Here is a 19,510-nt window from a genome sequence, read left to right as displayed (position 1 = left end):
AACATGATAGTGGACCCATGGTGCCCACAGGCGTACCAGATGGTGTCACTGCCCTGGCAAAAATGCTAAGCATAGCATTCAAAAATGTGGAAGGATCTGATCCAGGAGTTGGGAATGCTGGATATACCAGATCCTGGTTCTAGGGCGCTGGTGTTGCATGAGGGATCACCAAATGCAGCTCCGGTAGTGATCGTTCCATCTGAGTCATCGACCTCGAAGCCAGGGGCGGAGTCATAGGCCTCGGAGCCAGGGACGAAGTTGGAGACATCCTTGGAGATGGAGTCAGCAACAACTCTTCTCTATGCTCTCGAGGTTTTGGATTCGGGGACGTCGTCCATGGTGAACCACCTTTAGAAGCACAATGCAGAGACCCATGGTGCCGCTTCTTCTTATGTTTTCTTTTTGATGACCTTGAATTGTGGGGTGACGGTGACTCTGAACGAGGTTGAGCTCTCTGACGACCTCTCTTCTGCATCTTAGCTTTCGGCATGAATAACTTGGCTTCCCTTTCCTTCAAGGCCTTCGGATTCAGCTGGCGAAATGAAGAGCAGACTTCAAAGTCATGGTCCGACGACAAACACCAGGGACTGTTTTCATGCGGGTCAGTGATGGACATCTGACCTCCGCATTACCTACACGGGCTAAGGCCCGACTTCTTTGATGCAGACATCTTCACTAGCAACAAAGTTGCACCTACAGAATAGAAGAAACATCTCAGAAAATAGAGATCCTGTAAAACCCATTAGACGTTGACGGAGCAGAAAAAAGGGAACTGACATCAGCACGTCACGCGGAGTCACGAGCGGAGCCATGGCACTGTGACGTCCACGTGGGAGAGCTATGGAGAAAAGTTTCCATGGAACGCTGAGCATGGGGTATATTCAAAAGGTGAGGAATCCAAAGACAGATGTATCCATCAGAACATTTTTTCAGTAAATTTTGGGGTTTCTAGATCATATATCACTTTCAAAAGCTTCCAGTGCCCAATCCGACTTGGGAGGTGCACAGTGAGGACTGGATGCATGGCAACCAACTCTCTCTGCACATAGCCTTCAAACCTGCAAAAATGGGATTAATAGCAGAGCCTGGCCTTTGGTTAGGGCCTGATTTTCTAAACTGCTTCTAGGGGTTTGGGGACTTAGCCTTAGGGTTCCCAAACACTTGAAGACTCTGGGACCCATGTTGTACCTTCCACAACCTTTGCAGACCTGACCAAAGGCTGTGTGCAGTAGATATTGGCCACTCTTTGCAAATTGGATGCAGGGCGTGGCTGCAGGACTGACCCTGTGCTCAACCCTTACGCCACACAAAGGAATTTGGCTAAGCCTAGCTGGGATTGGCCAACTGTGAAGGGTACAGTGCAGGACCTGGCCACAATCTAGGCCCTGCGACTAACCCCCTACTACACACAGTCAAAGGTTGTTTGCAGGGTATACTTTCAAAGAATTAAATGTAGTATTCTAACAAAAAATCTATAATTCACTAAAAAAGAGCAAGGTTAAACTGAAGTTATGGTTAACTTTTTTTATAACATCCTAATGTATATTTAAAAAAAACACTGAAATGCACTTAAAAATCAATGTATAGTTCTGTTTAAGTATTATTGAAATGTTAAGCTATGATTAGTGGTATAATCCATATCTAACACAACATCCATGAAAACCATAATTCGCACACCAAAATGCAGTGCTCATGATCTCAGCCTTGATTTAGCAGATGCAATTATAAGGGTTGTAAATAGTTTGAGACGATGTTAGACATTACCATTAACATTACTATTAACATTACAAAAGATAACTATAAAGGCAGTTTTATTTATTGGTTTGAGTATTTGTTGTTTTTACATATTGGTATGGATATTGTCATTACCAGCAGAGGCACTGATGGTACCGCTTACTACTCTCTGTTGTCCATGCATATGTATATATCATATGTCAAACCTGCTGGGCTGGGTGTCTTAAAATCTAGGGAAGGACAGCAGTGATTGCAGAGTGCTGGTACTGTATAGACTGATGTTGCACATGCATGTAGGATGCACTGGGCAGCAGCGCACTGAACTACAACTCCCAGCAGGCAACTATCAGATGTTCCAGAGATACGGCGGCCACATTGGATTATTGAGATTAACTTTTGTCATGGTTTAAAGCTTCTTGCTGGGCAGTTGTGCAACAGCGTTGCTGTAGCCAGGCCATCACAACTTGGATACCGGATTCCATTAAATGCCCTGGGAGGATTGTTTGCATCAACCACTGGATCACAGAGAAGTATTTTGTATTGTTGGTGGAAAATAACTTTGGAAACTTTAACTTAATCTGGACTATTGGTACTTGTGTAATTTACTAAGCAGTTATAGCAAATATAGAGTCCTGTGGACTATGAAAGCTAATTATTTAAACTTGAACTTAATCTGAAAACTACGGAAACTGGGGTTTGGGTTTTTAAGGGGTTACATCAAACATTCTAAAGTTGTATTTCTAATGAATCAAACTTTGACCTGAACTTTTTCTGAACTAATGGAACTGGGATTTAATCTACTAATTTACCATATTTCGCAGACCGCATTGTCCAACCAAGTGACGAGGAAGAAGTGGTTTGCTGTGTCTCTGTTTCCCCTCTTATCCTGTTCACCTTTTTCCTTGTCTACCACTAGCTCTCATATGTCTGAATTTGTGGTAATTTCTGGGAGTTGTGAGAGGTAGAAAAGAGTATCACTCCTGATGGATCCTGTCCAAAAGTTCAGTGCAAACTGACAGTGAGGTCATAAGCATTGCATTTGGTGCGCAAGTTAAAAGTTTCATGGCTGTTGTGTGAGTGAAGGATTGTGGAACTAATCATAACTTATGAATTATAAGTAACTTTTAGACCACCTCAGAGAACTATTATGTGACTTGTTTCAGAATCTGCATCAAGATGTATTCAGGTTGGTTTAGAAGATTCACATAGTGATTCCCTGATATCATTTTAACACAACAAAGAAAATTCAAACAAAAACACATTACCTAAAGAGAACAGCATCATCAGTAAGGAATTTTGGAAGGTTAGAGTCTCTTAAAGCTCTAATCAATACTACATCTTCATTTAGATTTGGGTTCTCTCGCTTCAATGACCTAGATTAAAAATCAGAAACATTTTCCCATATTAAGGAATGTTCATTCAGTTATGAAAGCAAGAACAATGCATACAACACACTTTGTGATGACAAAAACAGAATACTCTCAGCATACATCTTCAGCAGAGAGCTCAGCATACTGACTATCCTTGATATAATACTGGCTCCCCTCAATATAAAGTGGGTATTTTTGGTGACATTCGAGCAATATATATTTATAAATAGGCTATTTTGTACAACATTCTGGTTATCCCTTTTGTATTCGGGTTCATCCTTGACACATATTTTGGGCATTTTGGACACAATCTGGGCTATACCCTCCATTATAGTAGCCAGTACTTGACAAGTTGTCACTTTTCTTGCTATCCTATAGTGGCTATATTGTAGATGATTTTTATATAATTATGGTTATCCACTGGGTAATGCTGGCCGTGGTTTAAAGTAGTTATTGTGGCCAATCCTGGTGTTTGATAATGAGTATAAATGGGTAAGAAAGGCAGAATCTGTTCATGTGTGACAGTAGCACATGTGAGTTGTTGGTGAAAGTGACTAGATTCAGCAGTATGGTGATCCCATTCTGTGCCTGTGCATAGGCATAGGCATAAAAGGAGCCATGTGCTCATAGTCACTGAATCTGGTCTGCCTACAATCCAATTACTTACTAGGTTATGAACAAGTTACTTACCTTTGGTAACGTATTATCTGGTAGAGACTCTATCTAGCTGCAGTTTCCCAGGCGTCAGGCTGAATCCGGAACTTTTGCTGAGCAATACCCCTTGTGCGCGCCGTCAGGTGGCTCCATTCGGCTCTGTGTGACGGCGTCTGTAGCATCAGTTATGATGTTGCGGTCACCTATATGGGCACCACCGGGGAACGCGGATGTTGGTACTTTTTGTTTTTTCCACACTAGAAGGGCAGAGCCACAAAGTAACTGGTGTAGTCATGTGCAAAACTAGTGCCCTGAAAAGGGGAGTAACCCTAGCCCTAACAAAATCAGTCCGCAAAACGAGGAGGCATGGATGGGGCTGTAAGGAATCTGCAGCTAGATAGAGTCTCTACCAGATAATGCATTACCAAAGGTAACTTGTTCATCTGATAGAGACTTCTAACTGCAGATTCCTTACCTTTGAATTAAATATCCATGCCATACCATCCTGGCAGTGGGTGAGGACCAATACCTCAAACTAGAAAGTCCTGTAGGACCAAACGGGCAAAATGCTCGGCCCTGCGGAACTGACTGTTCAGGCAGTAGAGCTTGGCAAATGTGTGCAAAGATGCCCACGTTTCTGCCTGACAAATATCCAGTACTGGGACACCCCGATCCAAGGCCGTAGTCACAGCCTTTCCCCTGGTGGATTGGGTCCTTAATCCCTCAAGGGTCTGCTTCATGGCCAGGGTGTAGAAGATCTTAATGCAGAGAACGACCCAGCAAGAGATGGTCCTTTACTTTACTGCCCACCCCTTCCTAGCTCCTACGTTCCCCACAAACAGTTGGTCGTCCACCCAGAACTTTTTAGTGTGGTCAAGGTAGAACGACAATGCTGTTTTTGGGTCCAGGCGGTGGGGATGCTCCTCTTCCTTAGAGGAATGCGGGAGAGCAAAGAAAGTGGCCAGTGTGATGGATTGACCCAGATAAAATGGGGTCTCAATCTTTGGCAAAAATTAAGCATGGGTGCGAAGTACCACTTTGTCTGGAAAAGACATTATATAGAGAGGGGAACAAGATAGCGCCCGAAACTTACTCACCCTCCGGGCAGATGTGATCGCCACTAGAAAGGCTGTCTTGATGGTAAGCAGCCGGAGAGGACAGTTGTTCAAAAGGAGCACACACAAGATACTTGAGGACCAAATTAAGGCCCCACTGTGGCATAACAAGGGGCATGGGTGGAAATAAGTGAGCCAGTCCGTTCAAAAACCTATTTACAATTGGAGACCGAAAGAGAGAGTGTTGCTCTAGCAGCCGCAAAAAAGCTGATAGAGCAGAAAGATAACCCTTGAGAGTTCCTAAAGCAGAGCCCTGTTAGGCAAGGGGTAGAATAAATAGAACAACAGTGGAAAGACGAGCAGAAAGAGGGTCAATAGACCTTCCTGAACAGTATATTACAGATTTCTGCCAACGGCTGGTGTATACCGTCTTAGTGGAGGGCCGCCTTGCCGCCAAGATAACTTTACATACTTTGTGAGGAAGGTCAAAAGGCAGCAACTGCCGCTGCTCAATCTCCACGCATGGAGGTGCAGAGTTGACAGGTTCAGGAGGAGGACCTTGCCCTGCTACTGCGACAGAAGATCCTCCTGAAGGGGCAGCCTGATCGGAGGATCGATGCATATTTTTAGAAGCTTTGGATACCAGATTCTCCTCGTCCAGTCGGGAGCCACAAGAATGACTTGGGCCCAGTCACTCCTGATATTCTTCCAAATCCTGGGCAAGAGTAGTATGGGTAGAAAGGCGTAAAGCAGGCCTAAGCTCTACTCACGACAAAAGGCATCACCGAGCGATAGTCATCTTGAAAACTCCAGCATCCAGTATTGCTGACACTGCGCGTTCTGTTTGGATGCGAACAGATCTAACCAAGGTTCTCCCCACTGCTGAAAGAGACCTTGTGCCACCTCCGACTTGAGACACCATTCGTGATCGGCTAGGCATCAAAGTCTGAGGGTGTCCGCCCTAGCGTTAAGAGAACCTGCCAGGTGTTGCACCACCAGGGTTATGCCCTGCTGTTCCAGCCATGTTGAGAAACGCAGGGCCTCTTGATAATGGGTCCACAACCCCACCACGCTCTGCTTGTTGCAGTACCATGTGGCAGTGGTGTTGTCCATGAATCCCTGCACTAACTTCCCCCTGACGGAGGGACGAAATGCCTTCAATGCCAACTGAATCACTCAAAGCTCCAACAAATAGATGTGGAGCCCCGACTCCGCCAGAGACCAGTGTACCCTGATCTCCACCTTTCCCAAATGGCCGCCCCATCGCAGAAGTGATACATCTGTCACGAATGTTGGTTGGGGAAGGGAGAGGGGTCTGCCATTGACCAATCGTGGTTCGTCAACCACCACTGCAGATCTCTTGAAGTTCCTTATGAGATCTGGACCACATCGGTGAAATTTCATCGATGCTGTGCCCACAGGAAATTTGAGTACCACTGCAGAGCCCGCATACGCCACCTGGCATGCTTTACCAACAAGATGCAGAAACTGGCGGGGAGGTATGATTCCACCCTCCTAGAGGGACTTATGTGACACACCGGGCGACCCGGTACCAGCTTTCTCACCTTGGGCATCAAAAAATGGATGCTGCCAGACACAAGTCTGCCCTCCTGCTGCTGAGCCAAGCTCGAGCAGGGGAAGGCTTGACAATAGGTTTCCTGTCACAGGGAGTTGTGACAACCTCCCAGACAGGCTTTAGTGTATTAGGGCTGGGTGGGTGCACTCTGAGAGTGCTTTGAAGTCTGCACTGGGGGTACATTTGGTGTCCCTGGGCATAGTCCCGCTCAAACTGGTTGCAGGAGCCATTTGTTCCTGCTCTGGCGCAAAACTGGACAAAGGACATGGGTGTAGCCACCCCTCTGTCCTGACCCTCCCATAGGTGGGTCCTCGGTGTTTGTCCCACCCCTTCCTTGGGTATAAAGTAGGAACCCCTGACTACAGGACTTTAGATTTTACCTGGACTAAACTCTGCTACAGAGACCAAGTACTTTGACGATCTGCACGAAGCTGGATGACTGAAGAATCTCCCTTGGAGTTAAGGAGTTACTCCCCCGCAAGCCAGGCACCTAAACGCATCTGACCGGTTTGCATCTCCCGAGCTCCTGAGGAAGATTTCTGCAACACAGGAGGTGGGTTCCTGAGGTCGATCTGCGCTCTCTGCAATTCTGAGCCCAGTATCCCTTGTGGGGACTGTGCAACCCAAACCCCTGAGCACCGGGTACTTTATCAGCAGCATATGCTTTTTGGCAATCCCTGAGGCTGTGCTTTGGGCTAATTGTAGTCCTGATCCCAAGTAGTAATTCCACCAAAGAATTCCGGCCTACACTCCACGAGTGTTCCGTGGGCTGGTATTTCGTGATTCAGCTCGAGGTCCCTTTGCGATCCCTGGTCCGTTGGCCTGTCGGCCCCTGTGAAGGTAACTTTGACTTTCCGTGGGCTTTCCTAGTTGCTCCAGATGTGCCCTGAATCTCCATAGCTTGGAGAGTCCCCAGGACCTTGCTGGTCCTCACTGAAGCATCTTTCCTGTTGCCAAGGCTTGTTGGTGTTTCATCCGGACACTGACCCCCAGCACTCAACATCCTTCGTGGGACAGCTCACCACGGGACTTTGGTCGTCGTCGACATCTCCTGGTCCCCGTGGCTGCAGAGTCAAGCTTCACCTCTTCTCACCTGAAACCCCAGACATCGGTGGGCATTTGTCTATCGTGCCCCTGGTCACTGTGAAGTGGCCCAGACTCTGTCCCCTCTGCTTTCAGGTTCTTCTCACCTCGGGTCCAGGCTTGGATTCCACTGAACACTTTTCATCTTCCCGGTAGCAGCACCTTTCCGCATCATGCCATTGAAAACGACAAAGGTTCCCGACATCACTTGACCCCTATGCACCGGCTCCTCTGGGATAGGTAACACGGGTATCTCGGTACTCTCAAGGGTGCTGGCCTTGAAACCTTCTAAGTTTAACTGGGTTTGCTTAAAGTCCGCTCCTAAGTGTCCTTAATCTTTAAAATTCCAACCACAACTTTCTCATAGGATTGTACGGATCTGGCGCCTGTGTTCACACACTGCACCTGTCCTCTGTGGGTGCCCTGTGTCACTACTTTGGGTGGTTCCTTGGGGTCCCAGCGATTCTACCTGCTCTAGGCACTGTGTCTAGTCAAGACGTGGTTGTTATACCACTTTCTTAGTATATGATTCGGTCTCCCCCTGGAGGCTGCTGTTTATTGTGCAATTTACTGTTGTTCTAGTAATTTAATATTGTGTGCTTTGTTCTCTAATCTCATAAAGAGGTTAGTAGAGAGTGTTTAGTAATAAATACATATATTTTATATATCTCTTGTGTGGTTCTCCTTTCATTTGGTCATTCAGGAGGTTCTGATCTGGTAAAACAAGCTGCTTTACATTCCTTCGAGACTTAGCCTGAAGGCTGCTCTCTATAGCTACCACTAGGATAGCTTTCAATAAAGGTTGTCTTTAACCTAATCATCAATAAGGGTTGTTTGGACTGGTACTAGGTGCCCACTTTAATTAGTGGTAAGCATATACCAGGCCAACTTCTCACATTGGTGTGGAGCGGTTGGGATTCGAGGTTGCTATTTTTTTACCAGATAAATCTTGTTGAGTGATTGACTGAAAACCGCTAAAGGTATTAAGTACATATAAATCAAGACTAGAATAAGTAAGTTCTACTGAACTTGGAGTTGGGTAGTCAAGAGTCTAGCACACCCTTTCTCCAACTCAAGAGAGTTTCAGTTCCCACTAGGTTAGGTAGGTGTCTACACCACATAACTCTAGTATGTCTTCTAGGCCTGAAGCCAGTGGCTCCTTGCCAATCAAATATGACCATCTCTCATTTCAAGAATTGAGAAATATGTGTACATCTAGGAAACTGAAGACAGGGAGACATGCAAGCACTCGAAGTCTCGTAGAGACTTTGCTTTTAGATGACCTGAGATAGACCCCAGGGTCTGATGAGGCAGGCAAGTTGGGTGAGACAGCAGAGGAGGACGGACCAGGAAGGGAAAACCTCTATGACCTGGACTCCAATGCTGACCAGGAGGATCAAGATGATTCTAACCTGGACAATCCAATTATTCCTTCTGGTGGGGAGAAGGCCCCACTGGCCCTCTCTCTACTGCACTAGGGAGAGTTAACAGTATACCAAGAAGATCAAGATCTCCTTCTCAGGAATCTAATCATTCTGGTACTTCTCTAGGAACCTCTGCTTCTCATGAAAGGGACTCCTCTTATGAGAAGAAGTGTCAGTTACTTGAGTATGAGAGGACCAAACTCAGAATCAAGAGGGAACAATTGGCCTTAGACAGGGAATCCTAGAGCTCCAGAGAGCTTCCAGAAGGTTGGGGCTAGAGCCCCATGGTGGCAGCAACAGTGTCCCTAGAGCTAGAGAATACACTCATGATCATAGGAACATGAACAAGATTGTCCCTCCCTACCAGAGTGGGGATGACATCCACAAATGGATAACTGCACTAGACAGGGCCTGTAAAGCACAGAGGGTCCCTCAAGAGCAGTGGGTAGCAATCTTGTGGCTCTCCTTTGCAGACAAAGGTAGAGACAAGCTCCTCACTGTAAGAGAAGAGGCTGCTGATAATTACAAAGGTTTGAAGAGTGCTCTGATTGATGGGTTTGGCTTAACCACTGAACAACACAGGATTAAGTTCAGAGATACCCAAAAGGCACAGACTCAAGACTGGGTTGACTTTGTAGACTGTGCTACTAAGGCTCTGGAAGGCTGGTTACTTGGCAGTAAAGTGTGTGATTTTAAGGGATTGTACAATTTAATTATGAGGGAGCAGATCCTTAATAATTGTCAAAATCAGCTGTTGCATCAGTACCGGGTGGACTCTGATCTGGCCTATCCCCAAGAATTGGGCCAGAAGGCAGACAAATGGGTCAGAACCAGGGTGAGGCAGAAAATTATGAACCAAGGTGGTGACTCCAAGAAGCAAGATTCTAAAACCTCAGATAAGGGTGGGGAGAAGGGTAAAGACCAGAAGTCTTCTCAAGGGCCCCAAAAATCTACATCTGGTGGGGAGTCACAATCAAACAAGGGTAAAGGCAAGAAAAAGCAATGGTGTCAAATCTGTAAACAGAAGACCCATTGGACAAGTGATTGTACCAAGTCCAAGGACTCAACTCCACCCACCACTGCCCCTAAGGCAACTGTTCCCCCTAGTTCAGTTCCAAGTGGTGGTACACAGAATAAGGGTGTTGTAGGGTTAACCCGGGATGTGAGATGGACTCTGGCCTAGTCAGAGTTCCAACTCAGGCTGTGTTGGTCTGTGATGGAGGCATGGATATGGCCTCCTTATTTGTCAGTCCCAGTAATCTTGGACACTACAGACAGCAGCCTTTGATCAATGGATAAGAGGCCTTGGCATTCAGGGACACAGGTGCAAGTGTCACAATGGTGACAAAAGATCTTGTGGCCACTGAGCAAATCATACTTGGTGAGATGTACCAAGTGACCAATGCAAGCAATGTCAGGACAGACCATTCCTTGGCAGTTGTTAATTTCTCCTGGGGAGGGGTAACTGACCCTAAGAAGGTTGTGGTAAGTGCAGACCTCCCTGTTGAATGCTTGTTGGGCAATGATTTGGAAACTTCAGCTTTGGCTGAAGTGGGACTCAGGACTCATGCAGAAATGTTGGGTATCCCTACAGATGTGTTTGCTATGACTAGGTCACAGGCAAAAATGTCTTCCACTGAACAGGCCCTGGATCCTGAAAAAATGGACCAGGCGCCTTCCAAGAGAAGGAGCAGTAGGGGTAAGGCAGTGTCTTCCCCCCTGCCTCAGAGTACAGATCAGTCTCCTGAGGGAGATGATCTTGGTCCTAAAGAAGGAACTGTCTGAGAGGAACTTGAACCTGATCAGGTTGAGTTCTCGGGGACAGGTGGGGGGGGGCTTCCAGGGCAGATCTGAGCCAGGAGCAGCTGAGCTGCCCCTCTCTTGAACCCCTCAGACAGCAAGCTGCTGCAGAGGCTGCTGGGAGTGCCAGTGGGTCCCATAGGACCTACTGGGATGATGGACTCCTATACTCAGAGTGTAGAGACCCCAAGCTGCTTGGTGACACCTGGAGGTTGGTTATAACTCTGAAGTTTAGGGGCTTCCATTGACAATGGCACATGACATCCCATTAGCAGGTCACCTAGGCCAAAACAAGACTTGGGAGAGAATCGTCGCACAAGTTACTATTTGTGTAACGATATATCTGTAAGAGACATTAGTTAGTGATAGATTCCTTATCTTAGAATATCCCCAGGCGTCAGACTGGATCCGGAAAGCAGTACCCCTGTGTGTCAGTGGGTGGCGTCCTGCGGCTCCGCGTCCGTCGCTGGCGTCGTAAGCGCCGAGATGACGTCACGGAGACTACTTAGGCATCACCCATGTGCGCTGACGTCAGTTCTGTACACGAACTGCGCCAGGAACGCAGAGCCATGAAAGAAACTGACCACTGGTGCCATGACACTTGGGCCCTGAAAGGGATGACCTTAACCCTAGAAATCAGTTCGCAGAACGTGGAGGATGGGTGGAGCGGTAAGGAATCTATCACTAACTAATGTCTCTTACAGATATATATCGTTACACAAGTAGTAACTTGTGCATCTGAAAGAGACACGTTAGTGATAGATTCCTTACCTTAGAATAGATGCCCCAGCAATACCAACCCCGGTGGTGGGCCTGCGAACAGATTACACCACAAAAAGTCACGGAGAACAGAACGGCCAAAGAAGCCGTCTCTCCAGACTTGACTGTCAAGGCAGTAATGCTTAGTAAACGTGTGCAGTGAGGCCCACGTAGCTGCCTGACAAATGCCCTCAAGGGAACGCCGCGTCCCAAGGCAGTAGTGGCTGCAGTTGCCCTGGTAGAATGGGCACGCAGCCCTACAGGATGCTCCTTCTTCGCCAAGGAGTAACATGCTTTGATGCACAGAACAACACACCAAGAGAAGGTCCGTTTGTGCACAGCCCGACCTTTTTTGGCGCCCACGTAGCCAACAAAGAGCTGGTCATCCAACCAGAACTGCTGTGTACGCTTCAGATAGAATGCGAGCGCATGTTTTGGGTCCAGACGGTGGAGCCTCTTTTCCTCCCTCGAAGGATGCAGAGGCAGAAAGAATGTAGGCAAAGTGATGGTCTGCCCGATGTGGAAGGGCGTGACAACCTTTGACAAAAAAGAAGGACGGGTCCTTAACACCACCTTGTCCGGATGAACAGAAAGGAAAGGAGGTTTGGAAGAAAGAGCCTGGAGCTCACTCACTCTTCTGGCAGAGGTGATAGCTACCAGGAAAGCCGCCTTAAGAGTAAGAAGACACAAAGGACAGGTATGATGGGGCTCGAAAGGAGCGCACATCAGATAGGTCAAAACAAGATTCAAGTCCCATTGAGGCATGATAAACGGCACAGGAGGAAACATGTGCATAATGCCTTTCAGGAAACGGTTAACAACCGGGGACTTAAAGAGAGAAGGCTGATCTGGAAGCCTCAGAAAGGCGGAGATGGCCGAAAGACAACCTTTGATAGTGCCCAGAGCTGAGCCCTGCTGGGCCAAGGAGAGAAGGAACAGAAGGACCTCAGAAAGAGGGGCAGAAAGGGGATCCTCAGACTTTGCTGCGCACCATGCCACAAACTTTTTCCACCGGCAGGCGTATACCTGGCTGCCAGAATGACATCACAGACTTTGGGAGGAAGATCAAAAGCTGTCAACTGTCGCCGCTCAATCTCCACGCATGGAGGTGGAGGCTGAACAGGTTCGGGTGGAGGACCGTCCCCTGCTGCTGCGACAGAAGATCCTCCCGAAGAGGCAGACGGATCGGGGGATCGATCGCCATGCTGAGGAGCTCGGGATACCAGTATCTTCGTGCCCAATCCGGAGCCACAAGGATGACTCGGGCTCGGTCGTGCCGAATCTTCTTCAGCACTCTTGGCACAAGTGGTATAGGCGGAAAGGCGTACAATAGACCGCAAATCCACTCGCAAAGAAAAGCGTCGCCGAGCGAGTGCTGCCTTGGAAATTCCAATGCGCAGAACTGATGATATTGCGCGTTCTCTTCGGTGGCGAATAGATCTAACCAAGGCTCTCCCCACTGCTGAAAGAGACCTTGCACCATGTCCGAGTGCAGACCCCACTCGTGATCCATCAAGCATCGGTGGCGGAGTTCGTCCGCCCTGGTGTTCAGAGAACCTGCCTGGTGTTGAACCACCAAGGTAATGCCTTGATGTTCCAGCCATGTCCAGAGGCACAGAGACTCCTGACATAGCGTCCATGACCCCACCCGCCCTGTTTGTTGCAGTACCACATGGCGGTGGTGTTGTCTGTGAACACCTGTACTACTCTCCCATTGACAGAGGGAAGGAATGCCTTTAGTGCAAGCCGGATCTCCCGAAGCTCCAACAGATTGATATGGAGCCGGGACTCCGCCATAGACCAAAGTCCTCTGATCGCCGCCTCTCTCAAGTGGCCTCCCCATCCCAGGAGGAACGCATCCGTCACCACTGTGTGCTCAGTTGGGGAAGGGAGAGGGATCTGCCATTGACACAATCGCGATTTGTGAGCCACCACTGCAATTGTCGTGCAGTGCCCTCCGAGATTTGGACATGATCAGACAGGTTGCCCTGATGCTGCGCCCACTGGAACTTCAGGTCCCACTGCAGAGCTCGCATATGCCATCTGGCATGTGGCAATAGCAGGATGCAGGAGGCCATCAGGCCCAGGAGCCGGAGGGTCATACTGAATGAAACCCGGGACAGAGGCTGAAAGATCGGAATCATAGCCTGAATATCCCGGACTCACTGCTCGGGAGGATAAACCCGAAACAGCGTTGAATCCAGAACCGCTCTGATGAAGGAGAGCTTCTGAGAGGAACTCAGATTCGACTTCGACACATTGATGGAGAACCCCAGCAAATGCAGGAGGTCGGCCGTAGTCTGAAGGTCTTTGACGACTGCCTGGGGCGAGCCTGCCTTCAACAACCAGTCGTCGAGGTAAGGGAAGACTGAAACCCCCGACCTGCGCAGGTGAGCTGCGACCACCGCCATCACCTTCGTGAACACCCGAGGGGCGCTGGTAAGGCCGAAGGGGAGCACGGCAAACTGAAAATGCTCCTGGCCTACCGTGAACCACAGGTAACGCCGGTGGGCCGGCAGGACGGGTATGTGAAAATATGCGTCCTGCAAGTCCAACGCTACCATCCAGTCTCCAGGGTTGAGGGCAGCCAGGACCTGAGCCAGCATTTTGAACTTCTCCTTCCGGAGGAAGCGATTGACGTTCCGGAGGTCCAAGATGGGGCGCAGGCCCCCTTTGTCCTTCTTGGGGACCAAAAAGTAGTGGGAATACCAACCACTCCCTACTTCCAGCCCAGGAACGCACTTGACGGCCCCCTTGGCCAAGAGGGCCATGACTTCCTGCTGGAGAAGTACCAAGTGATCCCCCGACATGCGGCAGCACCAAAGTGGCATGGCTGGAGGGGAGGACTGAAGGTGTAGGGAGTAACCCCTGTGGATGATCTGCAACACCCACTTGTCCGATGTGATATCGCGCCAGTGGGGGAGGTGGTGGCGGATCCGGCCACCCACCGGCACGGGGTGCTCCAAAAAGCTCAGATTACAAAGGTTTGGAAGTAGAAGCAGAGGGGGCGGAGGTGGACAGACCCGCCACAGCAGAAGCCGCGTCTGCGCTGAGGCTGGGTCTGCACAGGCTTGCTGAAGGAACGTGCCTGGGCGCCTCTGCCGTGGCCACGAAAGGAACGAAAACCAGGAGTGGCAGGGCTGTTTGCGGAAAGGCCCAAGGACTTGGCCGTGGCCCGCGAGTCCTTAAAACGCTCCAGTACACTGTCGGCCTTATCGTCAAACAGGCGAGTGCCATCAAAGGGCATGTCCATGAGAGAGCTCTGGACATCAGGCATGAACCCGGTGGATCTCAACCAGGCGTGGCGATGAAGCGCCACAGTCGTAGAAGTCGCCCAGCCCAGTGAGTAAGCGGTGTCCAAACCACACCAAATTGTGAACTTAGCCGCATCCTTGCCCTCAGCAACTGCTTGGGACAGCACAGTGTGGACCTCCTCACACTGACGGGCAAGTGGGTCCTCAGACCCCTCCAAGTCATCCTCCAGCTCTGTTGCATGGGGAACAAATCACGGCGGCAGAGCTGGAGCCGGAGAAGGAACATATGGCGTCGTAAACAGCACCATGAACGGCGCCGGCCGGGGCCGAGCCTGCGCCACATCCCAATCCGTCTCCTAGGTAGGAACAAAATGGTCCTGGAACCGGGGCAAGGGCGGGACAAACCGCACCCGATGAGCGAGCAGCACTGGACCTCGTAGCACCAGGGCCGGAGCCAGGATCCTGTGGCGCCGACGGCCCAACAGGATCTGGACATAGGACCGCGGGGCCCGGCGGCGCGCCAGCGGGAGCCCGAGGCCTAAAAAGGCGGTCCATGGTGGCAAGAAATTCTTGCACCTGTTCGGGAGTCGCCGACGGACCCGGGTAAGGCGGGTAGGCCGCAGGACTCCCTGGCTCAAAAGGAGTCGCAGGGGCAGAACCCCTGTCCCCCACATCCGCATCCGAGGACCGACGGGGGGACGTCGGAGAGCGAACACGGTTCTTTGACTTCTCTTTATGTCGTCGCTTACCAGAATCCAAGGGCAAAGACTTGGAGCCCGAGGAGCGACGACTGCGGCCCCGCGAGCGTTCCTGTGAATGGTCCCTGGACCGGGAACGGCACTGGGACGAGTGCCGGACCTCCAGCAGCTTCCGGCGCCGCTCCCTCAAGGCCTTCGGGCCATGGCCCGACACTCCCGGCAGGACGGGGAGTCGTGGTTGGTCTCCAGGCAGTAGAGGCAAACATCGTGGGGGTCTGCCACCGACATATTGCGAAGGCAGGCCCCACAAGACTTAAATCAAGGCATGCCTACGTGCACCAAGGGAAAAAAGGGGAGACAAAAAGTCTTAAAAGTGTAGTCAAAAAGTGACTAAGGTACGTCCTCTAACCGGATCTGCGCTTGCTGGCGCGGAAAAATAAAGAACTGACATCAGCGCGTATGGGTGGCGCCTAAGTAGTCTCTGTGACGTCATCTCGGCGCTTACGATGCCAGCGACGAACGCGGCGCCGCAGGACGCCACCTACTGACTCGCAGGGGTACTGCTAGCAAAACTTTCCGGATCCAGTCTGATGACTGGGAATATTCTAAGGTAAGGAATCTATCACTAACGTGTCTCTTTCAGATCCTCACTTTAATTGGCCTCACATGTCAGAAGACACCTAGGAGTTTTGTCGCTCCTGAATCACCTGTCAAGCCAGTGGTTAGGCAGGTGGTACTACAAAGGCCCCCCTGATACCACTGCCTGTGGTGGGGGTTCCCTTTGAGAGGGTTGGGATTGACATTGTTGGTCCCCTGGATCCTCAAACTGCATCTGGGTACAAATTCATACTAGTGGTGGTGGACCATGCCACTAGGTATCCAGAGGCGATTCCCCTTAGAACTACCACAGCTCCTGTTGTGGCTAGAGCCCTCCTGGGAATCTTTTGCAGGGTGGGTTTTCCTAAGGAGGTAGTATCAGACAGAGATGCTAACTTCATGTCTAGTTACTTGACTGCTATGTGGAAGGAGTGTGGAGTAAATTACAAATTTACCACCCCTTATCACCCACAATGCAATGGGCTAGTTGAAAGGTTCAACAAAACCCTCAAGGGCATGATTATAGGTCTCCCTGAAAAGCTCAGGCGTAGATGGGACATACTTTTGCCCTGCCTTCTCTTTGCCTACCGAGAGGTTCCTCAGAAGGGGGTTGGTTATAGCCCTTTTGAACTTCTGTTTGGACATCCAGTTAGGGGACCTTTATGTCTAGTGACGGAGGGATGGGAGTTACCCCTCAAACCCCCTAAACAGGATATTGTGGACTATGTACTTGGTCTCCTCTCCAGGATGGCTGAGTACACGAAGAAGGCATCCAAAAATCTTGAGGCTAGTCAGGAATTGCAAAAGGCCTGGCATGACCAAAAGGCTGTGTTGACTGTTTATCAGCCAGGACAGAAAGTATGGGTGTTGGAGCCTGTGGCCTCAGCCGCCCTCCAAGACAAGTGGAGTGGCCCTCATACAATCATTGAGAAAAAGAGAGAGGTTACCTACCTGGTGGACCTTGGAACTCCCAGGAGCCCCCATAGGGTGCTCCAGGTAAACAGACTCAAACCATATGTTGACAGGGCAGACATTGGTTTGCTCATGGCTACTGATGAGGGACAGGAGGAATAGAGTGATCCACTCCCTGACCTGCTCTCACGGAACCCTGATGATGGTTCAGTTGATGGTGTAGCCTTGGCAGGCAGCCTCACTCACCAGCAGCAAGCTGATTGCAGAAGAGTTCTGAATCAGTTTAGATATATGTTCTCCCTGACTCCAAGTCAGACTACCTGGTGCACTCATGAAGTGGACATAGGTGACAGTCTGCCTGTTAAAAATAAGATTTACAGGCAACCTGACCATGTCAGGGACTGTATCAGTACTGAAGTCCAGAAAATGTTGGACCTAGGAGTAATTGAACCCTCATATAGCCCTTGGGCTAGTCCAGTAGTCTTGGTACAAAAACCTCACACCCAGAATGGCAAAAGAGAGATGAGGTTCTGTGTTGACTACAGGGGTCTCAATGCAGTCACTAGGACTGATGCCCATCCCATACCCAGGGCAGATGAGCTTATAGATACTTTGGCCTCAGCAAAGATTCTGAGCACATTTTACCTGACAGCTGGCTACTGGCTACTGGCAAATCAGACTAGCTGAGGATGCAAATCCAAAAACAGCATTCTCAACCCCTAGTGGGCACTACCAATTTGTGGTGATGCCATTTGGTTTGCAGAATTCACCTGCCAATTTTCAAAGGTTGGTGAATAAAGTCCTTACAGGCCTGGAAGCCTATAGTGCAGCTTATCTAGATGATATTGCTGTCTTTAGCTCCACTTAGGAGGATCACCTGGTCCACCTGAGAAATGTTTTGGAGGCCCTGCAGAAAGCAGGCCTCACTATCAAGGCCACCAAGTGCCAGATAGGGCAGAGTCAGGTTGTGTACCTGGGCCACCTTGTGGGTGGAGGTCATGTTCAACCATTGAAGAGCAAAATCCAGACCATCATGGACTGGGTTGCTCCAACCACCCAGACTCAGGTCAGAGCGGTCTTGGGCCTGCCTGGGTGCTCTAGGAGGTTTGTCAAAGGTTATGGATCCATAGTGACCTCTTTGAATGACTTAATGTCCAAGAAAATGCTCAAAAAAGTTTTGTGGACAGTTAGCTGTCAAAAGGCATTTGATGACCTCAAGCAGGCCATGTGCACTGCTCCCATTCTGCAAAGTCCTGACAATTCCAAACAATTCATTGTTCAAACTGATGCATCTGTGTGATCACAACAGAATGATGAGGGTCAGGATCAACTAGTAGCTTTTATTACCAGAAGGCTGACCCCCAGAGAGAAGAACAAGTTACTTACCTTTGGTGACGCTTTTTCTGGTGGATACAGTATCTGCCTGCGGATTCCTCACCTTATGAATATCCCCTGTGTCAGCATTCCGCTGAATTTTTTCCTACCTCGCCATGCAGACGAGGACGTTACAATGCTACGGCTCTGCTCACAACTCCACATGACATCACAGGAGCCATAAGAGAGCCTCGTCGGAGTGATGACGTCAGTTCTACCAATTTTTTCCGTGCCTCCAAGGCGAACAGGTGGACCAACAACAGATTTCAAGTATACACAGTACACACTATACGAACAAATACACATGGTGCATAATCAAAAGGAAAGCTAAAGAACATAAGCCTTTTCTATAAATGTACCAGATAGAAAGAAGATACAATGTAAAACAACATGTCAAACAAAGCACCCTTTAAGGTATACAAAGGTGGACAACGTGGAGGAAGGTGGGTCAGTGAGGAATCCACAGGCAGATACTGTGGGAGAAGTTGGCCTGGTATATGCTGTCCACTAGTTATAGTGGGCACCTAGTACCAGTCCAAACAACCCCTTATTGGTTATAGGGTAAAGACAACCTTTATTGAAAGCTATGCTAGTGGTAGCTATGGAGAGCAGCCTTCAGGCTGTCTCTTGAAGGAATGTAAAGCAGCTTGTTTTACCAGTCTGTAATCTCTTGAATGGCTAAATGAAAGACAACCACACCAGGTATATATATATAAAATATACGTATTTATTTCTAAACACACCCTCCTAGTCTCTTTATGAGGCTAGAGGTCAAAACACATAAGTTACACTTCAAATATGACAGTAATAAGCACAAATACACGTCAGGCCCTGGGGGCGAGACAAACCATATACTAAAATAGTGGTATAAGAACCACGACTTAAGTAGACACAAGGAGTAGAGCCTGTAGAATCGCTGAGACCCCAAGTAACCACCCAAGGTAGTGACACAGGGGACCCACGGGCCATGTGCAGTGTGAGAACACAGCCGCGAGCTCCCGTTAGCTTCTATAGGGAAAGTCGGGGTTAGATTTTTAAAGATTGGGGACACTTAGAAATGAGTCGGGACCAAACCCTTTGGGACTTAGGACGTTCTAGGGCCAACACCCATGGGAGCACAGGAGTACTCGTGTTACCTCACTCAGGGAAGCCGGGTGCATAGGTGTCAAATGGTGTCGGGTCGCGTTGTCGTTTTCAATGGGAGCTGGAAAAGAAGTGCT

The 19,510-nt window shown here is 49.2% G+C and overlaps 1 protein-coding gene across 2 annotated transcripts in view; it reads right to left on the bottom strand.

The window, feature by feature from the left end:
• Window positions 1-19,510, bottom strand: part of DNAH6 (dynein axonemal heavy chain 6) — a 2,458,578-nt gene that overhangs the window by 1,384,187 nt on the left and 1,054,881 nt on the right. Inside the window, exon 33 of one of the 2 annotated variants that reach the window (XM_085636629.1) lies at window positions 3,000-3,107. The exons of the other annotated variant lie outside the window; for it this stretch is intronic. Coding sequence (XP_085492755.1) covers window positions 3,000-3,107 — 108 coding nt within the window. The remainder of the gene's footprint in view (window positions 1-2,999; window positions 3,108-19,510) is intronic. 2 annotated transcript variants of the gene reach the window in all.

Source organism: Triturus cristatus, chromosome 2_1, assembly GCF_964204655.1.
Source record: "Triturus cristatus chromosome 2_1, aTriCri1.1, whole genome shotgun sequence".
Taxonomy (NCBI): domain Eukaryota; kingdom Metazoa; phylum Chordata; class Amphibia; order Caudata; family Salamandridae; genus Triturus; species Triturus cristatus.
The sequence above is the reverse complement of the archived record's forward strand: the minus strand, read 5'-3'. Positions and strand labels throughout refer to the sequence as shown.